Here is a 21,371-nt window from a genome sequence, read left to right on the forward strand (position 1 = left end):
AAAGTTGGCCCTGGAACTACGCCTGAGGTGCTTAGCAATATCCCCATGATACTCCATGTAAAAGGGGTGTCTTTGTGGCAGGCCAGTGCAAACAAAGCTAGATTTTAGTGCAAAGCTAGATCTAGTAAATTAGCGTGACCTGGCTTCTCTACAAATACCAATGAGACATGTGAAATATTTTCTACAATAAATCTGTGTAAGCAGAATAATAATAGCAAATGTGTAACCCTTTCCAAGTCCCTGTGGGGGACAAATCAAGATCTACCTTGCCATTCACATGTGGTCACTTAGTCATGACATCATTATGGTCTACTCCAAGTAGCTCATTTTACAGCTTTTAGTCCATCTAGAATGAGATATGTTTCCTGAATACTTAGGGTGAAAACAAAGGGTGAATTTACAGCTAAACCATTTTAAATTCACCAACGTGGATACTTTATTGTATGAAAGTCATTAATAATAATGAAAGAAGGTTATCCACTTTATAAGCTTTCTTCTGTGTATTTAACTGAGAGAACTTAGATGATCATTTATATTTTTATTACAGAGGTGTGATTTTATTATCTGCCCTGCCAGCAAGTGAAAAAATCAGCAATGTTCTGTTTTTTTACCAATTTCTCTCCTTTTGTGCCACAGTAGATACATAGTGGAGGAAATTAAGGAAACAAACTGCATGGGACTCACTCATGAATGGAAAATGAATTACAACTGCCCTAGAATCAGGCGTACTTTGCAAGAAGGGAACAATAAAGATGGGAACAAAAATATCACTGCTTCCCAAATTGTTTATTAGCTTTCCAACATCAAGAATGCTCCAAATCTCTTATCATGTTTGCCCAGTTTTGACCTAATGTAAGATACTGCTTTCTGTTGATCTATATGTACTAAAATCCTAGAAGACTTCTCTGCTTCTATGCCACTGTGTCTTGTACTAGCTCAAGTGCATCGAGGCATTTGACTGTGTCTGAAATATCTCATTCTGCCTGTTTTCATGAGCACAAACACTCTGGGCCAGTGGTTCGAAACCTTTTGACTTCTGTGGACCCCCTCTTTATCACTACTGGAACCCGGGGACCCCCACTGAATCATAATTGCAATCCGGGGACCCCCCCCCACTGAGTCCTTACTGAAAGCTCGGGATATAGTCTGTTAATATTATTTAATTTTCTAAGCAGCCTCGGACCCCCATATGAGGTTTCGCTAACACCCAGGGGTCCCCGAACCACAGGTTGGGAACCACTCCCCTGGGCCTTATTTAGAATTCAGCAGTGGAGTTACTCTGTCACAATGGTGACGGCTATCCTATCCATCTAAATCAAGATCCCATTTCCTATTAGATTTAGGTTTCGGTAAACAAGATATCAGTCCTTGTTGTGACAGAGTAACCCCTCCGCCGAAATCGAAATCAGGCCCACTATTATTATTAGTAAAGCAGTCATTCTCACTGAATCAGTTCTGAATATTTTCCACTACTGTTTTGCACATTTCCTTCTGGCATTTAACAGTGTATCCCTGAGCTCCTTGTTTTTCAGACTGTATATCAGCGGGTTGAACAGAGGGACAACTGCACAGTACAAGAGGGCGAAGATTTTGTTCTGGCTCAGAGAGTACATTGAGGGTGGTCGCAGGTACATAACGATCAGAGACCCGTAGAACAGAATCACTACAGACAAGTGAGACGCACAGGTGGAGAAGGCCTTTGATCTGCCCTCAACAGACTGGATTTTCAGGATCGCCGAGATGATGTAGATGTAGGAGATGAGAATCGGAATTAAGGAAAACATCCCAACCACCGCACCGATGGCATAGATGAGCATCTCGATGCTGCGCGTGCTGGTGCAGGAGATCTTCATTAGGGCTGTGATGTCGCAGAAGAAGTGGTTGATCCGGTGGGACCCACAGAAAGACAGTGCAGAGATCATGACTGTGTGTGGTATCGGTTCCATGAAGCTAAACATCAAAGCTCCCGTTGAGAGCTGAGAACACACCACTTTGTTCATGATGACAGTGTAGCGCAAGGGATTGCAGATAGCAACATACCGATCATAAGCCATGACTGTGAGAAGGAGGAATTCTGCGCACACCATGGCCATGAAAAAGTATAACTGAATGAGGCATTCTTTCATTGAGATTTGGGGTTTTTGACCAAAAAAGTTGGCTAGCATTTTGGGGAAAATGGTGGTGGTGAAGGTGACATCAATGAACGACAGGTTGGCAAGGAAGAAATACATGGGACTGTGCAGGTGTGAATCTTGGCAAATCAATGCCACAATAAGAAGATTTCCTCCTAGAGTGATAAGGTAAATCAGTAGAAATATAGCAAAGAGGGGGCCTTGCAGGTAGGGGAAATCAGAAAACCCAACAATAACAAATTCAGTTGTGAAGGTCCCATTACCTGCTTTCATTTTTAAAGTCTCATGAGTTCTCGTGTCTGCAGTGCTTTGCAATTTAAATTTCTCCAGAACATGTGAGTGGTTGCTTAGTCTTGATGTGATGTTCTACAGTGCACACTTGGTGTGTCAGTGGTGTTGTCTCTAGGGCTGTTTGTGCCGTATGAAAGTATTTTACCTGAACTCCATCTAGATCAATACAGTGAGAGAATTTCCGTGGAGCTCTAGGTCTGAAATATGTGTTTGGAATTGTTGCAGAGATGCTCAGTTGGCCATAAGGGTTTGAGTTATGTATTGGGTATTTTAAAGGCCAGTTTGTCTTATGTTCATACATTAATTCAAGTTGTGAACCCCTGCAGAACTGCAATGGCAGGGTGTTAAAATTCAAAGTTTTAAAAATTTGCAGAAATAGGATCCAAAACAATGTACATTTCAAGAAATGCATGTACTGGTCACCTCAGTTTCTCGTGACAGTATCACAGAAGGCGGGAAAAATAACCTAAAAAGACAGGAATAAGTAGAAATTTGAGAGCTCATTAAACGTTATGGTCAAGAGTCACAAAAATGGTTCTTCATCCAGGTAAAACGCAAGGTCATTATTAAATTGTGTATTCTGTTAGCCTGTGCACAATGATACTGCCATTCCAGCTGTTGATGTTTTGAGTATTTCTTCCCCTCTGTAGAAGGTGTGTCGAAGATGACCCTGACATTTACCAAGAGAAAGTCTGCCCAACTCTACAGCTTTGAAAGAACAATACATAACAATTACAGTGCATATGTATGTTTATATTGCATAGTCATTTTATATAAAGACATTTTTCAAGTGGGTACTGGTCCTGCAAATCAGATGAGATGACACTGTCTTAGGAGGATTGTGCTTAGCCTACTAGAAGAGAGAAGAAAAGCAAGATATGACAGGAAGTCTTCATTTTAATAAGATATTTGTCTTACTTGTGAGCTTTCTGCACTTCTCACTGAATTCCAGTCTAGGGAACTAGTGAAGGGTGACCCGTCCAGCGCACCAAACCTTGTGCTGCGCTGGATCAGGAGGAGAGAGCAGGACAGCACAATATCTGCCATGAGATGGCACTGCTGCTTCTGTCCATCCCTTGCGCTGGTAGGCTTCGGGCTGCCTATCACCACACACCCACCCTTGCACCCTTTACTGTTCTAGTACAAACAATTATACTAAGGCAAAGATTACAACTTTTTCCAACTTTGGATGTGTGTTTAACACTACAGTACAATACATTTGTAAAGTTTGAAGAATTTTTTATAGTTTTACATCTACCTCGGAGAGGTGGTCATTTTTAAAACAATTCTATGCTTATATATCTTAGAGGATAGGACGTTGCATTAAAATGTATGGATGATTGCATGGACATGCCCATGTACCACCCATGGGACACCTCCTTGACACAGAGTAGTGTAAAGCAGCACAAAGAGCCACACTGAGTAACGATAGGGCTACTCTAGTGGAATGGGAATCTCAGATCAACACTTTCAGCCAACTTGCCTCAGTTTTGTTGACACTGCACTGGCACAAGAGGGTTGATGATGCTGCCCCCTGAAGGTCTAAAGGCCTGATTTAGAGTTTGGCAGACGGGTTACTCCATCACAAACGTGACACGTATCCTGTCTACGTTCTCCGTTGGCTTTTATGAGATCATGATACAGCAGGCGGGATATCCGTCATGCTTGAGATGGAGTAACCCCCTCTGCCAACCCCTAAGTCACACCCTAAACTGGACGAGGGGACCCAGAAAGTAGCTGAAGTTAACCGGAGTATAAACTTGTGTGCAATGTTTCAAAAGGAAATAACTTTTCTGACAAACTGTTTGTGCACCTAATTTAAAATACATATATATACCTTACCAAATGTGACATTTATCCATTAGATGGTTAAAAAAAACAAATATAACAAGGAGTGATAATCAATAAACACCAGGACATGTATATAGCAAAATACTATTGATTCGTTAAAACAAGTCTCAGTGTTAATGACTCTAAATTTTCAGAATAGAACAGCTAGATTTTCACTCACACCATCTTAAAATTTAGGAGAATGAATAAGAAAGAAAACATTCTCAGCTGAATAGCTCAGCTGGATGTGTTGTTGAAAATTGCATTCCAATTGATGTACTCCCATGTATTCAGTGTTCCAAAGAGAAAACCATATTTCCGCAAACAGTACATTAGAGCAGAAAAATGTTTTTAAATCTTGAATTTTTTAAACAATCACAGCCCCTCCCGAGTTGCGTTGATGTAGAGGTCGAGGAGCTGAGAGCCCACTGGGGTGCACCTTCTTCATCCTACATATTCCTGGCTATAGAGTGGAAAATGTGCCAACCTACAGTGTGCACTGCAAGGACTCCGGCAAGGACTCAGGGCCGGGGCAGCGTGTGGGTTCGGTAGCTTTGAGAAGATAGTAACGTATAATGTTGGATCTGTATTCTCTCTAAAAGCAGAGTTAATAAATGTCTCTATGTCTGAGGGAGATTCTGGGACAAGGAGTTGTCCTTGCACCCTGCAAGGGGGGGCAAGGACGATGCACCTAGTAAGTCAGATTTATCAAGCCCCTATTTAAGGGGGCGCAAGGACGATGCACCTAGTAAGTCAGATTTATCAAGCCCTCATGCAAGGACGATGCACCTAATAAGTCGAGTTTATCAAGCCCCCATGCAAGAACGATACCCCTTCTAAGTCCGATTTATCAAGCCCCTATTCAAGGGGGTGCATAGACGATGCACCTACTAAGTCAGATTGATCAAGCCCCTATCCAGGGGGGCACAAGGACGATGCATCTACTAAGTCGGATTTATCAAGCCCCCATTCAAGGGCGATGCAACTACTAAGTCGGATTTATCAAGCCCCCATGCAAAGGGGCGCAAGGAAGATGCACCTACTAAGTCGGATTTATCAAGCCCCCATGCAAGGGGGTGCAAGGACGATGCACCCACTAGGTCAGATTGATCAAGCCCCCATTCAAGGGGGCGCAAGGGCGATGCACCTACTAAGTTGGATTTATCAAGGTCCTATTCAAGGGGGTGCAAGGATGATGCACCTACTGAGTCCGATGTATCAAGCCCCTTTTCAAGGGGGCTCAAGGATAATGCACCTACTAAATCAGATTGATCAACCCCCTATTCAAGGGGGCGCAAGGACGATGCACCTACTAAGTCGGATTTATCATGCCCCCATTCAAGGGGGCGCAAGGAGGATGCACTTACTAAGTCGGATTTATCATGCCCCCATTCAAGGGGGTGCAAGGATGATGCACTTACTAAGTCGGATTTATCAAGCCCCCATGCAAGTACGATGCACCTACTAGGTCAGATTGATCAAGCCCACATGCAAGGGGGCGCAAGGACGATGCACCTACTAGGTCAGATTTATCAAGCCCCCATGCAAGGACGATGCACCTACTAGGTCAAATTGATAAAGCCCCCATGCAAAGGGACGATGCAATCGGATTTATCAAGCAACTCAACGTCACCCATTAACGCAACAAAGCGCAAATTGCTCCATTGGATTACTCTGCCACAGGGACATCTTCCAATGGTGGATGGTGGGTGCTCCCACACATCTACCCATGCATTTTGGTGCATTCCCAGATTTACCATTACTGGCTGACTTGGGAAAGTGTCAAAATGCTGTGCATCCCCATGTGAGGCGTAACAAGGAGAAATATCTTTATTTCTCCTTGTTTTTTTCCCTCTATGTGTGTTGCATTCTACAGCACATGCAGAAGGAGGAAAATGCCTCAGAAGTGCAGCTCCCGGCACAACAACAATCCTGTCTGCAACACAGCCACCCTTGCACCACGGCGTAAGGGTGCCTGCGTTGGTGCAAAGCAGGACATTGCGCCTCAGCGCATGAAAAAGACAGGAATGTGCGGAATCGTGTTAAATACGGTGCATTCCTGCCCTTTCCGTTTCACGCAGCGCAAGGTGGCTCGCTGTGCTGCGTGCAATATTGATAACTGCCTCGTAGTGCCTCGATTACAACCACTGCGCGTTTTGCGCTCCTCGAGTGTAACTCAGAATGGCAAAACTCCCTTACTGAAGTACATTCAGGGTCGTAATGCAGGCATCAGTGGCGTTTGCTACCCCTCATGGGGTCTGCAAACTTTGGGTGGGGTCCCCATTCAGGCGAATCTGTGAGATATGGGAGACTCAGGGGCCCCTCCTCACATTCTGCAGACGGGGGTTCGTTTTGTGTTGCGCCAGTGAGCCATATTACATGTATGTGTTACCAGGCACCCCACCCGGTGTGGACTGTCCTGGCCACTTTCAAGTACAGGAGGGGGCTGACCCTTCCCTCCCCACCGCCCCACTGACACTGGTGAAAGCCGCCCCTCCGGCTGCCCCCCTCTGGCTGTGCGCCCCCATCCGCTCTTACATCCTTACTGGTAGGAAGCCGTGGCCTTTGACCTGGACACGTCACAACTGTGCCTTACGTGCGCCTGTTCGGTATCACCCAGTCCGGCTAGGAGTGGGTTAAACCTGGCGCCCGGCACAAGATGGGGACTCAGTGGTTGTTCAGGTCTTTATAGCGTAAACAGGGCTCATTTATCCAGGGAAGGTGTAAGCATTCCTACTCATGACATTTTAGCTCCCAGATGAAGAATTTAGCCTGCGCCCACATGACAGCTAAAAGCTTGGGGCTCACGTGCGCCAGTGCGTCCTCAATCCCTGGGATGCTGCAGAGCGCGTATGTCCTGGTGCCCAACAAAGCACCAGGAGGACCAGTTACTTTTTAATTGATGTCCATTTATCCTAATTATTTTCTTTGGGTTTCCTGTCAGAGACATGGATCAAGCCCTCGTGGCCCATGTTGGACACCCCTGTTTTAAGTTCCGGTGCAGTGCTGGGCCGGCAGCCTCCGAGGGAGTAAAACAAGTCGCCACCTCAGCACTCAGTCACTGATGGAGAATTTCACTTACTCCCACTTGCTCTGGTAATTTCTAGTGGCCACATGTTACTCAATATGAATTACACCATTAACACTTTCCTCGTGAAAATGCCCAGTGTATTAATAGCTACAGACTGCCATTGTAATTATTTAGGTGATAGTAAGGCAGACTGAGCATCCGCTCACTGGCACTGCACCTGTAAAGGTAGGTCACTCACCCGCAGACATCTGGTGGCCACGCCCATCACTGAATATTAAAATTATGTCAGTAGCTAACTCCGCACTCTCTAGGCTTGGAGACACGAGGGGGGAGCCCAGATTACACCTGACAGGACTCTGCTCGTGAGTAAATAAAGATGCCACGCTCATCACCAGGTCACCGCCGGCCCGTGGCACCCACTGAAGCCAGCGCGCGCTGCCCACCTTATATATAATCACGACATGCGCTGGGGCAGGGCCCCTGACGTCGGTCCTGGCTTCACCTCCACAGACGAGCACAGCTGCACTCTGTGACAAGAGCCTAAACTCCAGGGGACTGTGTCCCTGCGGCTTCAAAGGCTGGCACCGATATCCTGCTGGCCTTGGGGCTGGACAGAACCCGTTCCCCGTGTTGATTTAGCAGCCCAGCTGCTGCCTGCCCTCCAGGCGTTACCAGGAGGTTAACCTGTGAGGGATGCCTAGTAAAGTTTGAGCGAGTATACGCAGGAAAAAGTTAAACATTTAGGGGCATATTAATGGAAAAGTGGCACATCATTTATGATGCACCACTTTTCTAGCGCCCCATTGGGTCCCCATAACGACACCATGTCTGCGCTGTATTTACAATATGGTGCACCATGGCGGTCTTGTCCACATTAGCATGATAATTTATGGCGCTAATGTGGCGCTTTGCTGGATCAGCGCCAAAAAATATGGAGCTAATGCACCAAAGCACAGGTAGGTCAATTGGCACAAATTTATTGATGGCCTTGCATTATCTAAATGCCACATTGGCATAATTTTTCTGACGCTAATGTGGCGTTAGATTGCCAAAAATGCTGTACCATATCTACAAAGTGGCGCAATGCATGCATTGCGCCACTTTGCAACCCTTTGCGCCACATTATGCATGCGTCATGCATAATCTATGCAAACGGTGCATTCCAGCACAAGGAAGCCCGTAAGAATGGCTCAATGAAATCGACAAGACTTAATTGCACCATTTTTGGATGCACCCATTTGAATCAATGAGCACCTTGCACTTGGCTCCACTAGCATCAGAATTTTTGATGGTAGTGGAGCAAAGCGCCACAATTGGGTCAAAAATTTGGACGCTGTTGTTGCTAATACCACCATGGTACGCCATATCTTAAATACAGCACACACATGATGGCAGTCTGAAGGCGCAAGAAAAGTGGTGCATCACGATGTGAAGTGCCACTTTTCTTAAATCTGGGCCATTGTCTTCAGTGGAAGCGTTATGCAGGCATTGATATAGGCGCTAAAAATGGCACAGTGAAATTTTGTAAATTTCACTGCACCATTTTTCTGGGCCTCCCCACGTGGGAAAGTCCCATTGCATACCTTGTGCCGGGGGCAGGCATAATGTGGCTCAAGGGTTTACAAAGCTGCGCCACTTTGTAAATATGGCGCATGGGAAATGCCACCTTAACACTACATTTGCATTAAAAAATGCTAAAAATGTGGTGCAAGGTGGGACTAGGGGTATCATAGATATACCCTTACTGTTATAGGAAAATAGTTTTACAATACCTTAAGCTCAGCATTGAGTAAAAGGGCTTTTTTAATTTACAGTTATTTGCGCACCTTTCATTCTTATCCCAGGGAGACTTTAGTAACATCAGCTTTGGTCACCCAGTTGAAAAATCGTATATAAAAAATAACTTTTCCCATGACTTCTTAATTGTAATTGATCAGAAACTACGGTTTGGGTCCCAAGCCTCGAGGCAACATATAGATCACTTTCAGACCTGGGATGATGTATAATCTTTGATAACCCTATCACAAGGACAATTTTATTGACCTGTTAGTACCATAGTCTGGTTTACCTTGATAAGAGCAAAGGTTTGTCTTGACTTGGGTGGTGTTATTGGAATGGGCTGTACGCTATATAATAAATGTAAAAAAACTACTGAAAAAGATAGACAAATATCTCTTTAAACACCTATACAGATTCAGACCCCCAGTAAATATCCAAGCCTCTGTAGACTAACACTTTTTTCTTCAGGTAATGCATTTCTAGATGCCCCTTTCCTTTGCTGTTGTAGCCCAGTGAGTTCTTACACAATAAAATAAGTTTGTCTCAACCTAGCAATTGCCCTAAATAAAGCATTGGTTGGGCAACGGTGTGGCACGACCTACTCCCATAGGTTATGCACTAATGCAGCTCACGTCTCCTACCACACCTTCCAGACAGCATTACACTATAAGGGTGAATCAATGTTAATAATGCTCTGACCTTAGCTGTCAAAGAATGTTTATGGGTCAAGGTGGCAATGAATCTTATAAAAATGAATGCAATCTTGAATTTACCTATTTAAGCTATTCATAAATTCCACATGTGAAATTATCAGAGAATTAGAGTCCAAAATCACCTGATGAAGATATCCTCTGAGTAGTAGAAGCTCTGAAGGAAGGAACCCTGCAGAGGCCAGATGCACCCACCAGGGGGAGGCACTGGGGTCACTGTTGCCATCAGAGCCATGCTGTGTCTCACTTTTGGAAGGAGGGTGCAGAGGGAAGATAAGCCAGCGGAAGAGTACATGACAACTAAGAGACAATTCTGTGCAATATGCACTTTTGAGGAGTTGATAAAAGACTATTTTGTTGAGCACTGCAAGTCAGACAAAATTAATGAGGAACTGTGGTTGAAAGGTGGGACACCACTGTGTGATGTAGTAGCCACTGCTTAGCAGGTGAAGGAGATGCTGAGCCATGTGCAAGTAGAGGGCAATATAGTGGGAAGATGATTGACGTGAGTGATGCAGAGGCTAGGGGGAAAACTTGATAATCAATTTGAGTTGTTTTCGCTGTGGGTTAGAAGGGTACATGGGTAACAATAAAGAACGCTCAACACAAAAAGATGTTTGCAATAAGTGCGGGAAGAGAGGCCACTTCATGAAACGCTGTTGGACAACAGGTAAAGTTAGGGCCACACACCAGGTCGTGAGCGAGGAAATAGTTCTTCAAGCAGATGGAAGGTCTCATGGTAATGCCTTGGACATTGTGAACATTGATGACATGGAAACAATCATGATGTTTGAGTCATATTCAAGACAAGCATCATTACACTGCACATGTATAAAAAGCACTCTAAGAGCTAAGTGGTGTTGGGGAAAATTGACTTCTGCCTGGCATGTTATGGAGAACAGTTGATAAAAAAAGAAGGGTTATTTCCATGCCTTTATAGAATGCACAGAGCATTTTACAGACAGCAAGATGAATGTGGATATCAAAGGGGCCAATACACTTGGGTCGTCACACCAGAGCAAGTTAAATTCGTCCTCAATGCTGATTCAGCAATACATTGGGGTGGCAGCACAATTTTTCCCACAGAATAGAACTGAAGGAAGTTGCTACACCTGTGGTGGCCAGGGTGAGGAGCACGCCTCTTACTACTCAAGATGTGTTGCCGCAAATGGCTGGCAGAGACATAGAGCTCTATGTGGGCCTGAGGTGGCTGACTAGATACTAGTGGGGGGTAGGTTTCCACTTCCCAGTTTGGTGGAAAATTCTATTAATGTTGGCAGATGCTAGGTTTGATACCATCTTGCACCTAAAGTGTGCATAACATCAGGTCAAGTTACATGGGAGTATATAGGAGCCAACACGTTCATCCTTTCAGCGGGTTGTATACATTTCTCAGGGTGGTGTTCAGGTTCATTTCTGTGGTATCAGCATTTCAGCGAGTCGTGGACACTCTGGTTGGGGACCTTGTTGTAGTAAGTTGCTTTCATGATGATACACTGATTTTTACTGAAAATGGGAGGGATACAGTCTCAGAGTACATTAAGGAGCAGATTTAAGGAAAGTGGTGCGGCATCCAGTGCAGGTCACTTTCCTTGCGCCCCTTAGTGCCCCCCCTACTGCCACCATGTGTGTGCCGTATCTAAGATACAGCGCATCATGGCACAGGGTAGGGGGAAATAGCATCAACATTTTGGATGCTACTGATGTGCTGTTTAGGGTAAGAGCCAAAATTTTGGTGCTAACCCTGAACAGTACATAGGGGCCCTTTGTAAACAATGGAAGCCCCCTTTTAACGCCTGCTACGAGCAGGCATTAAAAGTGCTGAAAAAAATGACGTTAAGCAATCTCTTCAATTTCTTGGTGCAATATTTTTTACCCCCCCATAACAGGGGAACACCCCTTTTGCATACATATTGCCTGGCGCAGGTATAATTTAGCGCTAAGGGTTGCAAAGTGGTGCAATGCATGCATTGCGCCACTTTCTAAATATGGTGTGGGGAAAAGGCCACCTTAGAGTCAAAGAATGACGCTAAGGCAGCGCTAAAGTGGCACTAGACCCTCTTAAGTCAGGGCCTAAGTACTGAAATGAATAGAACATTCTACCATGACATTGAGGGTGGATAAGTGTAAGTTTGTCAAAGAAGAGATCACTTATCTAAGACACACAAGGGGCAGATTTAAGGAAAGTGGCGCTGCACTCAGTGCAGCAGCACTTTCCTTGTGCCCCTTAGTACCCCCTACCATCACCATATGTGCACCGTAGCTAAGATACAGCGCACTATGGCACAGGGTAGAGGGCAATAGCATCAACATTTTTAACGCTATTGATGTACTGTTCAGGGTTAGTGCCAAAATTTAGGTGTTAACCCTGAGCAGTACATAGAGGTCCATTGTAACCAAAGGTGTGCCCCCTTTTAATGCCTGCTCTGAGCAGACGTTAGAAGTGCTAAAAAAATGATATACAGAAATGTCTTAAATTTCTTTGTGCCATTGTTTTATCCCTCCTAATGCAGGAATGCCCCGTTTGCATACATTATGCCTGGTGCAGCCATAATGTAGCTCAAAGGGTTACAAAGTGGTGCAAAGCATGCATTGCGCCACTTTGTAAATATGGCGCGGGGAAAAGGCCACCTTAGCGCTGCCTTAGTGTGAACAAAAATGATACTGAGGCAGCACTAAAGTGGCGTTAGGCCCTTTTAAATCCGGGTCACAATTTTTCTCAAGGGTGTAAGACAAAGAAAGATGTTTGAAGGATGTAATTTGTAATTTAAACATCTTGAAGAACAAAGTTTAGGTAGTGTACTTTCTAGGCAAGTCGGAATTCTACAGCCACTCAATTCACAACATGTTTGTGAAGTCAGAAACCCTGTGGTAGTTGTGCAAGGGAGACATGGTGTTCAGCTGGAGTGATGGATGAGGAGTGAAGTTTGAAATATTGAGGCAGAGTTTGATGATGGCCACTGACTGAGTGTGGTTCCTTCACAGAAATTGAATCGGCAGAAAGGAGCATCACTTGTCCATCGAGAGTGCTGAAGGGGGCTGAGCTGCATACATCAGTCAATGAAGAGCATTATTTATTTTTTGGGAGCTCGGTTCTCCACCACAGAACCTCATTGTATGCATTATTCAATGTTGCTGTTTTGGTCCTATTCTTTAACCCTTTCTGCTGTGCCAACTTGTCCTTCATGCGAGAGAGAGAGAGAAGCAATGAGCAAGAGAGATTGAATACATAACTAAAAAATGTGTAACAGTATTTAATATTGCATTAAGGGATTCTGCTGACATCATGAGACACAAGACAAAGGGACTCATTACGAGTTTGCAGGTGGCTGAGGCCGCCCACCAAACTGTTCCTCCATCAGGCCACCTGGGCGACTTGAACACTGCCGGCCACATTGAAAATTCACTGCAGGGCTGGCGTGCCGAAACAGCGTTTCTGCCCACCGGCCCTGTGGTGAAAAGGGCCTTAACATAGACGCCGGCTCCTAATGGAGACGGCGCCAATGGGGCGGTGTGACAGGTGCAGCGGCATGGAAAGGCTGGTGGTATGGGGACTCGTAATCCCCAGGGCATCGCTGCCCTTGTGCATTACAACGCTGAGCCCACCGGGACTGCCAGGCTGCAGCCTGGCGGTGTCAGAGGTCGGACTGTGATGGCTCTGCCACAGTCATAATGTGGAGGTCGGACCGCCTTAACTTGCTGATGATTTCCTACCAAATTTCATGCAGACACATTAAATATTAGCATATTAAAACACTTTTGCGCCCTGATCTAAATTTGGATCTCCATAAGTATTGCCATAAACTCAGTCATGCAGATTTATCAAATGAGGCAACTGTTTTTAGCAAATGAGCAGTTTTTCCCCCTCTCCCTTTAAATTGTGCCCCACATTAACAATTTCTCACAAATTTTTAAATACCATTATCAGCTAAACATTCTAAGCATCAGTGACACTGCTTTCAAATACATCAAAGGTCGCTAAAGTTATGTGAAATAAAAAAAAAACCAACTGTCAAGATATCCATAACATTCAAACCCTTTCAAGTCCACCCAACACATTTTTGTAATGATAACTTCTGAAATTGGACTTCTTAATAGATTTACTGCTAAACAAGCAAATGCGCTTCCCTGGATAGTTTGAGTTTCAGGCAAGTTTGGAATATTTCTGTTAAGTGTTTTTTCTATAGAGTATAACAAAGATTCCAGAACCAGATAAACTTTATTTGTGTAAAGAGTCAATCAGATTCGTCAAATGTTGGCAAAGTTATTAAGAAAACAAAAACACTTTTGAGTGGAAACTCTGCCCTAAACCTGATTATCACCATTACCATCATAACATTTATTTAGAGCCAAATCATGCAGTGCAACAAATACCTTTGCACTAACACCCAAGTCTTCTTATCTGTCCATACATATTAAGGGACATATTTACAACTAAGAGGCGTAGAGCAGTTCAGCAAGTGACCTTACTGTCTTGCATCACAGGGAAGTGGCAGAAATGCAACATTTTTATGAAATACAGTGCATTTCTGTCTGCTCCCCCTGAGCTGGAGCCCTTTTGGCTGCCTAACGCCAGTGCAGGCACCCTTGAGCCATGGATACTTTCCTGCACAAAAACAATCCATGGAGGCATTTTCCTCTTTCTCTGTGTGTTGCAGAATCCAGCACACATATAAAGAGAATAGAACAAGGAGAAATATCTCCTCGTTTTGCCTCCCCTGGGTGTATGGTTTTGATGCATTTCCATAATTACAGAGCCTTGTAAACCTAGGAATGCGTCAAAACCCATAGATGTGGTGCAACGTCCATGGAATGCACCCCTGACACAGAGTAAGGTAAGACAGCGACTTTGCCATGCAAAGTGACTTTGTGTTGCCTCGTAGATATGGGTCAGGACTCTTCACCACTAGAGCATCAAAAAAGTGTTGCTCCAGCAGTGCATGGGGCTTGTAAATATGTCCCTAAGAGTAAGTGTGTGAGGTTAAACGTACTTTGAGCCTTAGCATACAGACGAGAACCATGCAAAGTTCATCTTTGCTGCAGTGCAGTGGTCAAATATAATTCCTAAAGGTTGATCGCCAGGTGGAGAAATTATGCAAAAGCTGAGTAGCTTGGAGCTTCTTTTGATGGACAATTCTTCCTCTCTGGACATGTTCACGTAAGCAGTGTATGCGATATACAAGGCCAGCAGAGATTGTCCAGATCTGAGTTGGGACATGAATATTCCTACCACTGAGGATCCCATTTTTCATCTTCTTTTAGTACATTTGTCAGGTTTGGCTGCCTGAGGTCATGAAGCCTTGAAATGTTGGATACCAAGCAATAGTCAAAACTTTGTTCCTGACATCAATGAAAAAAATGGTGTTCATAAGTTGAACCGAAAGACTCTTTTCTCACAGATCCATTTCTTCTGGCTGTTGCAAGCTTCAGGATAAATCTCGTTGTTGGCAAGAGAGGCACAGTTGCTCTCGTTCTTCCTCTTCTTCACTGTAAAACTGAAGGAAATTGTGTTAACAAGAGATGAAACAAAAACACAGGCCACTCATGGTGCTATAAGCCCACCCGGAGAAGATACAGAATATATAGGAAAGCAAGCAGGGGGAGACGTAAACAAAAGAGGCAAATACACAAGCCACAATAGTGCAAGAAATGATGGGGTTATTGTGGGTGTGATCATCTGCAGGCCAGAACCCTACCACCACACACAATGTAAACCTATGTTTTACTTGCACATTGTAAATAACCTTGATTCGCATTTTAGAACTTCCACTTGGTTTTCATTAATAAGCTGCTAATGGGTTAGGTCTGTGCTTTGCAAGTACCACTACACACATATGTACATACATTCTTATGAACGTACACATATGTAGGCAAGGTTGGATGAACAATCTGTAAATTTATGGGGTACATAGCTCATTGTTGATATCTTTTTAACTTTTGTCAAATTTCTTTTCTCTAATCCTTTGTAATTATCATAAAAGAAAATCAAATAAACATCCATTTTGCTTCTTGATATTGATTTCAATGCATGTCACTCACAGCACAAATATTTTAAATTGCTTGTAAAGCCAGGCACTGGCAGCTCAGCCAACCATGTATTTCACACTGCAAATAATAGTAAAGGGACTCAGAATGGGATATGTAATTAATGAGAATTTGAGTAACCTGAAAATAAAAGAAGATGCAGCTGAGATATGTTTAAGAATACTACTCTTACACATTTACTCTATATTACTCAGTCCCTGTTTGCATGTAAATGGACTGACTTTAGCTGACTACCCGCCAGTCACTCAGAGGTATGAAATGTTAATGACCAGTACAGCACACTGTAAGTTAACTATTTCAAACTGTGCCACCACTTTCTCTTCATATGTTTAGTTGTTATAAGGTTGAGGTGTTTCTAACTTTTCAGCCCCAAAGCACCACATTATCACCTCTGGGTTCTTCCAACCTTGGTTGTAAAATCACTTTGCAACCCATAGTCATGTACAGCTCTAGGAGAACCCCAATACAATTATAAGTTGTACCTTTTGATTTTTTTAATCATTTGGGATTGAATAAAATACAGATGTTAAGCATTTTACCTACTTAGAATTGTGTATATCTGTAACACCCTTGATGGAGAGGCACAGTCCTTTCGGCTGTGTCAGCACTTGTTTTTTTCACCCAGACGGCAGCCAGCCATACACATGTATTCACAGCAGCCATCTTTGATTTAATTTTTTTAAAGCAAAAGAAAAAAAATTCCAAGATGGCCACTGTGCACATCCACATGCACAGAAGTATTTTGAATTACTTTTCTTTTACTTTAAGAAATATCATTTCATGTACAGTCACACATGCAGGCATATAAGTGTCATCCATTTTGCAATGCTTTTACTTTTACACTGAAAATAATCTTTCCAAAATGGCTATTCTGTATGCAAATGGGCATTGTGGTATCCAATGATCTTTGCATCATCCTATCTTATGTCTACAGCTGACACATATTGACATCGAAGAATAATTGTTTGGTTTCACCCTCATGTTCTGTGTTACACAATACATTATATCTATAAGGAAACCAGGTGATGTTCAGAAAAACCTCTCCACTACCTAGTTTTCTTGTCAGTTACTCCTTTCCCTAAGTTCTAAGGGCCAGATGTGTGAAGCACTTTTACCTGTCGCTAATGGCCGATCAGGCCGTTTGCGACCCGCAAAATGTTTTTTTGCATGTACCAACCCTATTTTGCGAGTCAGTAACCTATGACCGACTCGCAAAATAGGGTTTGCGACTCGCTATTAGGAAGGGGAATGCCAACGGCGTCCCTTCTGAATAGCGAGTCACACTGGTATGTAGAATGTTTTGCGACTGGGAATGCGGTTGCAAAACATTTGCAGTTACCACCAACTTCAAGGTGGTGGTAAGCCGTTCGCAAATGGGAAGATATCGCCAAGAGATCCCTTCTCCTTTGTGAATGGGGGGCCACACATTTTTTAGGAGCAGTCAGTGGGCCCACGGACCTCTTAAAAATTAAAAGAACACTATTCAATTTTATTTCTGTACTGTACAAAAAAAAGACTGATTTATTTAAAAAGCAATCACAGACATAGTAGTCTGCTGACCCTAGCAGGCCATCATCCCTGTAATTGTGGCAATTCCCAAATGGGTCGCAAATTGTGACCTGCCTCGTTAATATAATGAGGCAGGTCCCTTGCGACCCATTTGAGACTCACAAGCAGTGTTAAACACACTGTAGTGCATAGCAGGTTGGGATTTCCTAATAGTGAATCACGAAAATTTGCTATTTGGAAATCGCAAACCTAAAGCTACATACACCTGGCCTTAAGTTCTACAAATTTAATTGTGAATCGCTAAATTGGCTTATTAAATGAGAAAAAGTGTTGTAGCATGCATAACTTAAAATTTACCAATTATCAGGGTTTACACTCTCCAAAACTCTACTGGACATTATTATGAGGGGGTTTGCATCACGTTTGCACCATGCCACATGGTACATGCATGATACCAACCCTAAATGTGGTTTATGAAGACACATAAGGCCACTTTGTGTGGTCCTAAATGGCCTCATAAATCTGAGTAAAGCAGTGCAACACAAAATCATTGTGTTTCCTTACTCTGCCCTGGTAAGATGTTCCACAGGCATTGCGTGGGTCCTTCAATGAAACTCCCATGGATTTTAACACATTCTCAGATTTACCAGAACTGATAAACTTGGGAATGGGCCAAACTCATAAGCCTTCCCAAGGGAGGTGTACCGTATCTGTGCAGCTTACTGCAGTACACATGGATAGAGGAATATGCCTCAAGGGATTGTTTTTGTGCAGGAATGTTCTCCTTTCTCCACAAAGAAAGTCCTGCATGCAATGCAGACATCCTTGCACCATGGTGCAAGGATGCCTGCTTTGGTGCTAGACAGCCAAAAGGGTGGCAGCATAGAGGAAACGGCAGGAATGTGCTGAATTGACTTAAATATGGCACATTGCTGCCTTTTCCTTGTGGCAGCAGCAAGGTGACTTGCTGAGCAGCACTGCGTGTCCTTTTCATAATTATGCCCATCAGTACATTTGGCTCCTAAAGTGGTATTACCGCATCACTAATGTAGAAACACCACTTGACAGCAAGTACGTGCTCACAAGTTGGTTATATTCCACAATTTAAGGAAAATCATGTTGATCGCTGTTTTTGTATATAATGTCCCATTTTTTGCTAAATTCCCTGAGGTTGGTGTTGGTGCTGGATAGAGTCCAGTAGGTGGATTTGCTGTTGGCTCTTGGTTGACTGCTACCAAATCATAGCTGTTCCATGTACTGTACCTGTTCTGTTCCAGAGGAGCACCATGGAGCCACACCAGCTGTTCGTCTGCCTCACTGTACACCAGCCCTATCCAGTAATAATCAGATGCCTGTCCTTTCTGGAGAATTTCATCCTGTGCAGGAAAAAGCACATTGGAGAGAGGGTAAATATCTGCATTAGTGAGTGGAACTACTATCAAAAGAAATACTAAAACATTTATAAAACAAGTAACTGTGGTGCTACACTTCCATTTTGAATTTCACCTCTAAATACCACTTGAATGGTTGGCATTCGTTCCAATATACAATAAAGGTATCCAAGCATGATCCAAACATTTGGGCAGAGTTAAAAGCATGTGGAATGCCTTATTTTTACTCAGTGGGCTTGCAGTTGCCAATTACAAGGTTGTGGCACGTTAAACTGCTCATCCAGCAAACTATAGCAAAAGTGAAGGCCAGGGGAAAATGCAGCCATCATCTTGGTGCAAGCGGAGAACCCACATTGTATAAGTAACAGAAGCCATCAGGATTAAAAGGTTTAAGCCCATATTTATGTGCTTTTGCTGCAGGGCAGCACAGAAAGTCATCTTGCTGCACTGCCCTTCATCAAAGGGGGTGGGCAAGAATGTGGCGTATTAAAGCAATACAGCGCATTCCTGTCCTTTCCCACTGTGCTGGCACCATTTTAGCAAACTAGTGCCAATGCAGACACCCTTGAACCATGATGCATGGGTGTTTGTGTTGCATGCAGGATTGCTTTTGTGCAGGAAGGGGCTCCTGCCTGCACAGATCAATTCTGGGATGCTTTCTACTCTTTGTATGTGAGCTGCAGAATGCAATATACATAGAAAGAAGAAAGAACGAGGAGAAATAAAGAAGTTTCTCCTTGCTGTGCCTCCCCTTGGGAGGTGTATGTTTTTGGTACATTCCCAGGTTTATGAGCTCTTTTAAGTTGGAGCATGTGTCAAAATCCATGGATGATGTGTGGTAAGGCAATGCAGTGATCTGCACTGCTTTGCCTTACTCCATATCTATGAGGCCATTCAAAGCCACGCAAATTATAGATTTGAGTTGAAGGTTTGCGCTGCTTTATGTCACACAAAGTCATGGGACAGTGGTGCAAAGAGCTCATAAATATATCACCTGTAACTATAACCTTAGCTCACTTTTGGTTGCATGGGCTGAGCAGTCAAGTAATTCTTACAAAAATGCCTGAGGTGCTGTGTTTTTAAAAACAAAAAGGCAAGATAGTTAAGGTTACAAAGAAAGAAAGAATTCACACATTTGAATTAGCAAGAAATACACTTTTAAGAAGAGTCTAAAAAAAGGAAAGGAAAACAGAAAAAGAGTTCGAAATATATTAAGCAAGGGAAAATATTCCAATTTAAATCCAAAAGTATAAAGTTTCATATAATGGTTAATGAAAACGAGAAAATGTGAAACAGTGATGCTTCTATGAAGTCTTACTGCCAACCAAGGGGCATATTTACAATTGTTTGGCACAGGGCAGCACCACAAGGATTCTTGCTGTGCTGTCCTGCGTCAAAAGAAAAGGGCAGGAATGCACTCTATGATTAGGATGTGGTGCATTTCTGTCCTATTCCACTGCACTGGTGCACTATTGGCTGCCAAGTACCAACACAGGCACCCTTGCACCATGGTGCAAGGGTATCTGTGCTGTAGGAATTATAGTTTTTCTGCAAAAAAGGTCACTTTCCTGCCAAAAACAATAAATGGAGGTGGTTTCCTCTTTCTATGTGTGCTGCAGAATGTATTGGCTAGTTTAGACTAATTACAACGCAGAGATTGGAGTCAATTTGATGCTGTGTTTGGCACGTTGAGCTTAGTAGTATCCATATTCTATTCTTTGAGTCCCCACTCACCTACTGCCATCAGGTCAGAGGTCTAGAGGGGCACAAGATTCAGTGATGGATGACTGGACTCTTTAGAATCAGTGAAACGTTTAAGTAAAGATTAGTAGGTCCATAGCTGGGTAAATAATGGAGATGAAAGGGTTTTAAAAGAGGTAGCAAACTTTCCCATATGTATGTATGATGTACAGAGTTTGAATACTACACAACAATGCAAATAATTGATGCTCTGAAGATGTAGCTGAAGAACTTGTGTTCAGTTATGAACTCTTGCGTTCCACACTTGGTCTTCATTAAAGTGCACTGATTCACAAGGTTCCCCTCAATTCAAGGGGTGGGACAGCTCAGTGCATTGACTAGAATACAGAAAGCTAGATTAGCCCACCTCGGCCCTATCTTGCTTAGTGAAAACTAGGGTAACTCAATAGCCCCAATATGTGACCAACTCTATAGCAGAAGAATTCAAGCAAATCATCAACCACAGCAGAGCCATGCAGCTAATTTAACTACACAGGTCATCTACAGCCTTGAACCCAAGGCCTGAGATGGAGTGAAACAGCAGGCAAGTCCACCAGCACATGCATATACATTTCATTTACACATGGTCATAAGCTACTTTGCCAGTATTGTATTACATTCAATAGTGGTGAGCAGTAAATGCAACTAAGAACCTACATATCCTTTTTGGAGGAAAAGCACATTCAGCAACAGTGTCTAGTTAGACTTGTGTTGTGATATTTGACATTGGACAGCTAGTTCCCAGGTCAACTAGATTATCACTGGTTGGTACTGGTTGATACTAGAATGGACATAAATTTTCAATTCATCCAGGTTCAGTTGTGGTACTTATAGGTGCATGTAACTGCTGTGTGTGATATCAACTGGAAGCTGCGGATGGTGCTTAGTAAATGTTCTTAAGCGACCGTCCGCA

General features: G+C 43.4%; 2 protein-coding genes across 2 annotated transcripts in view; both read right to left on the reverse strand.

The window, feature by feature from the left end:
* Window positions 1-1,469: 1,469 nt before the first annotated feature.
* Window positions 1,470-2,405, reverse strand: LOC138246742 (olfactory receptor 5V1-like). Its single transcript, XM_069201507.1, has one exon. The coding sequence runs from the start codon at window positions 2,403-2,405 to the stop codon at window positions 1,470-1,472; it is 936 nt and encodes a 311-aa protein (XP_069057608.1).
* Window positions 2,406-13,973: 11,568 nt separating this feature from the next.
* LOC138303576 (killer cell lectin-like receptor subfamily F member 1) overlaps window positions 13,974-21,371 on the reverse strand; it is a 67,188-nt gene continuing 59,790 nt past the window's right edge. Inside the window, exons 5-6 of the mRNA XM_069242841.1 lie at window positions 18,591-18,703; window positions 13,974-15,268 (exon numbers count right to left, since the gene is read on the reverse strand). Of these exons, the coding sequence (XP_069098942.1) occupies window positions 15,139-15,268; window positions 18,591-18,703 (243 nt within the window). The 3' untranslated portion in view covers window positions 13,974-15,138. The remainder of the gene's footprint in view (window positions 15,269-18,590; window positions 18,704-21,371) is intronic.

This window comes from Pleurodeles waltl, chromosome 7, assembly GCF_031143425.1.
Source record: "Pleurodeles waltl isolate 20211129_DDA chromosome 7, aPleWal1.hap1.20221129, whole genome shotgun sequence".
Classification (NCBI taxonomy): domain Eukaryota; kingdom Metazoa; phylum Chordata; class Amphibia; order Caudata; family Salamandridae; genus Pleurodeles; species Pleurodeles waltl.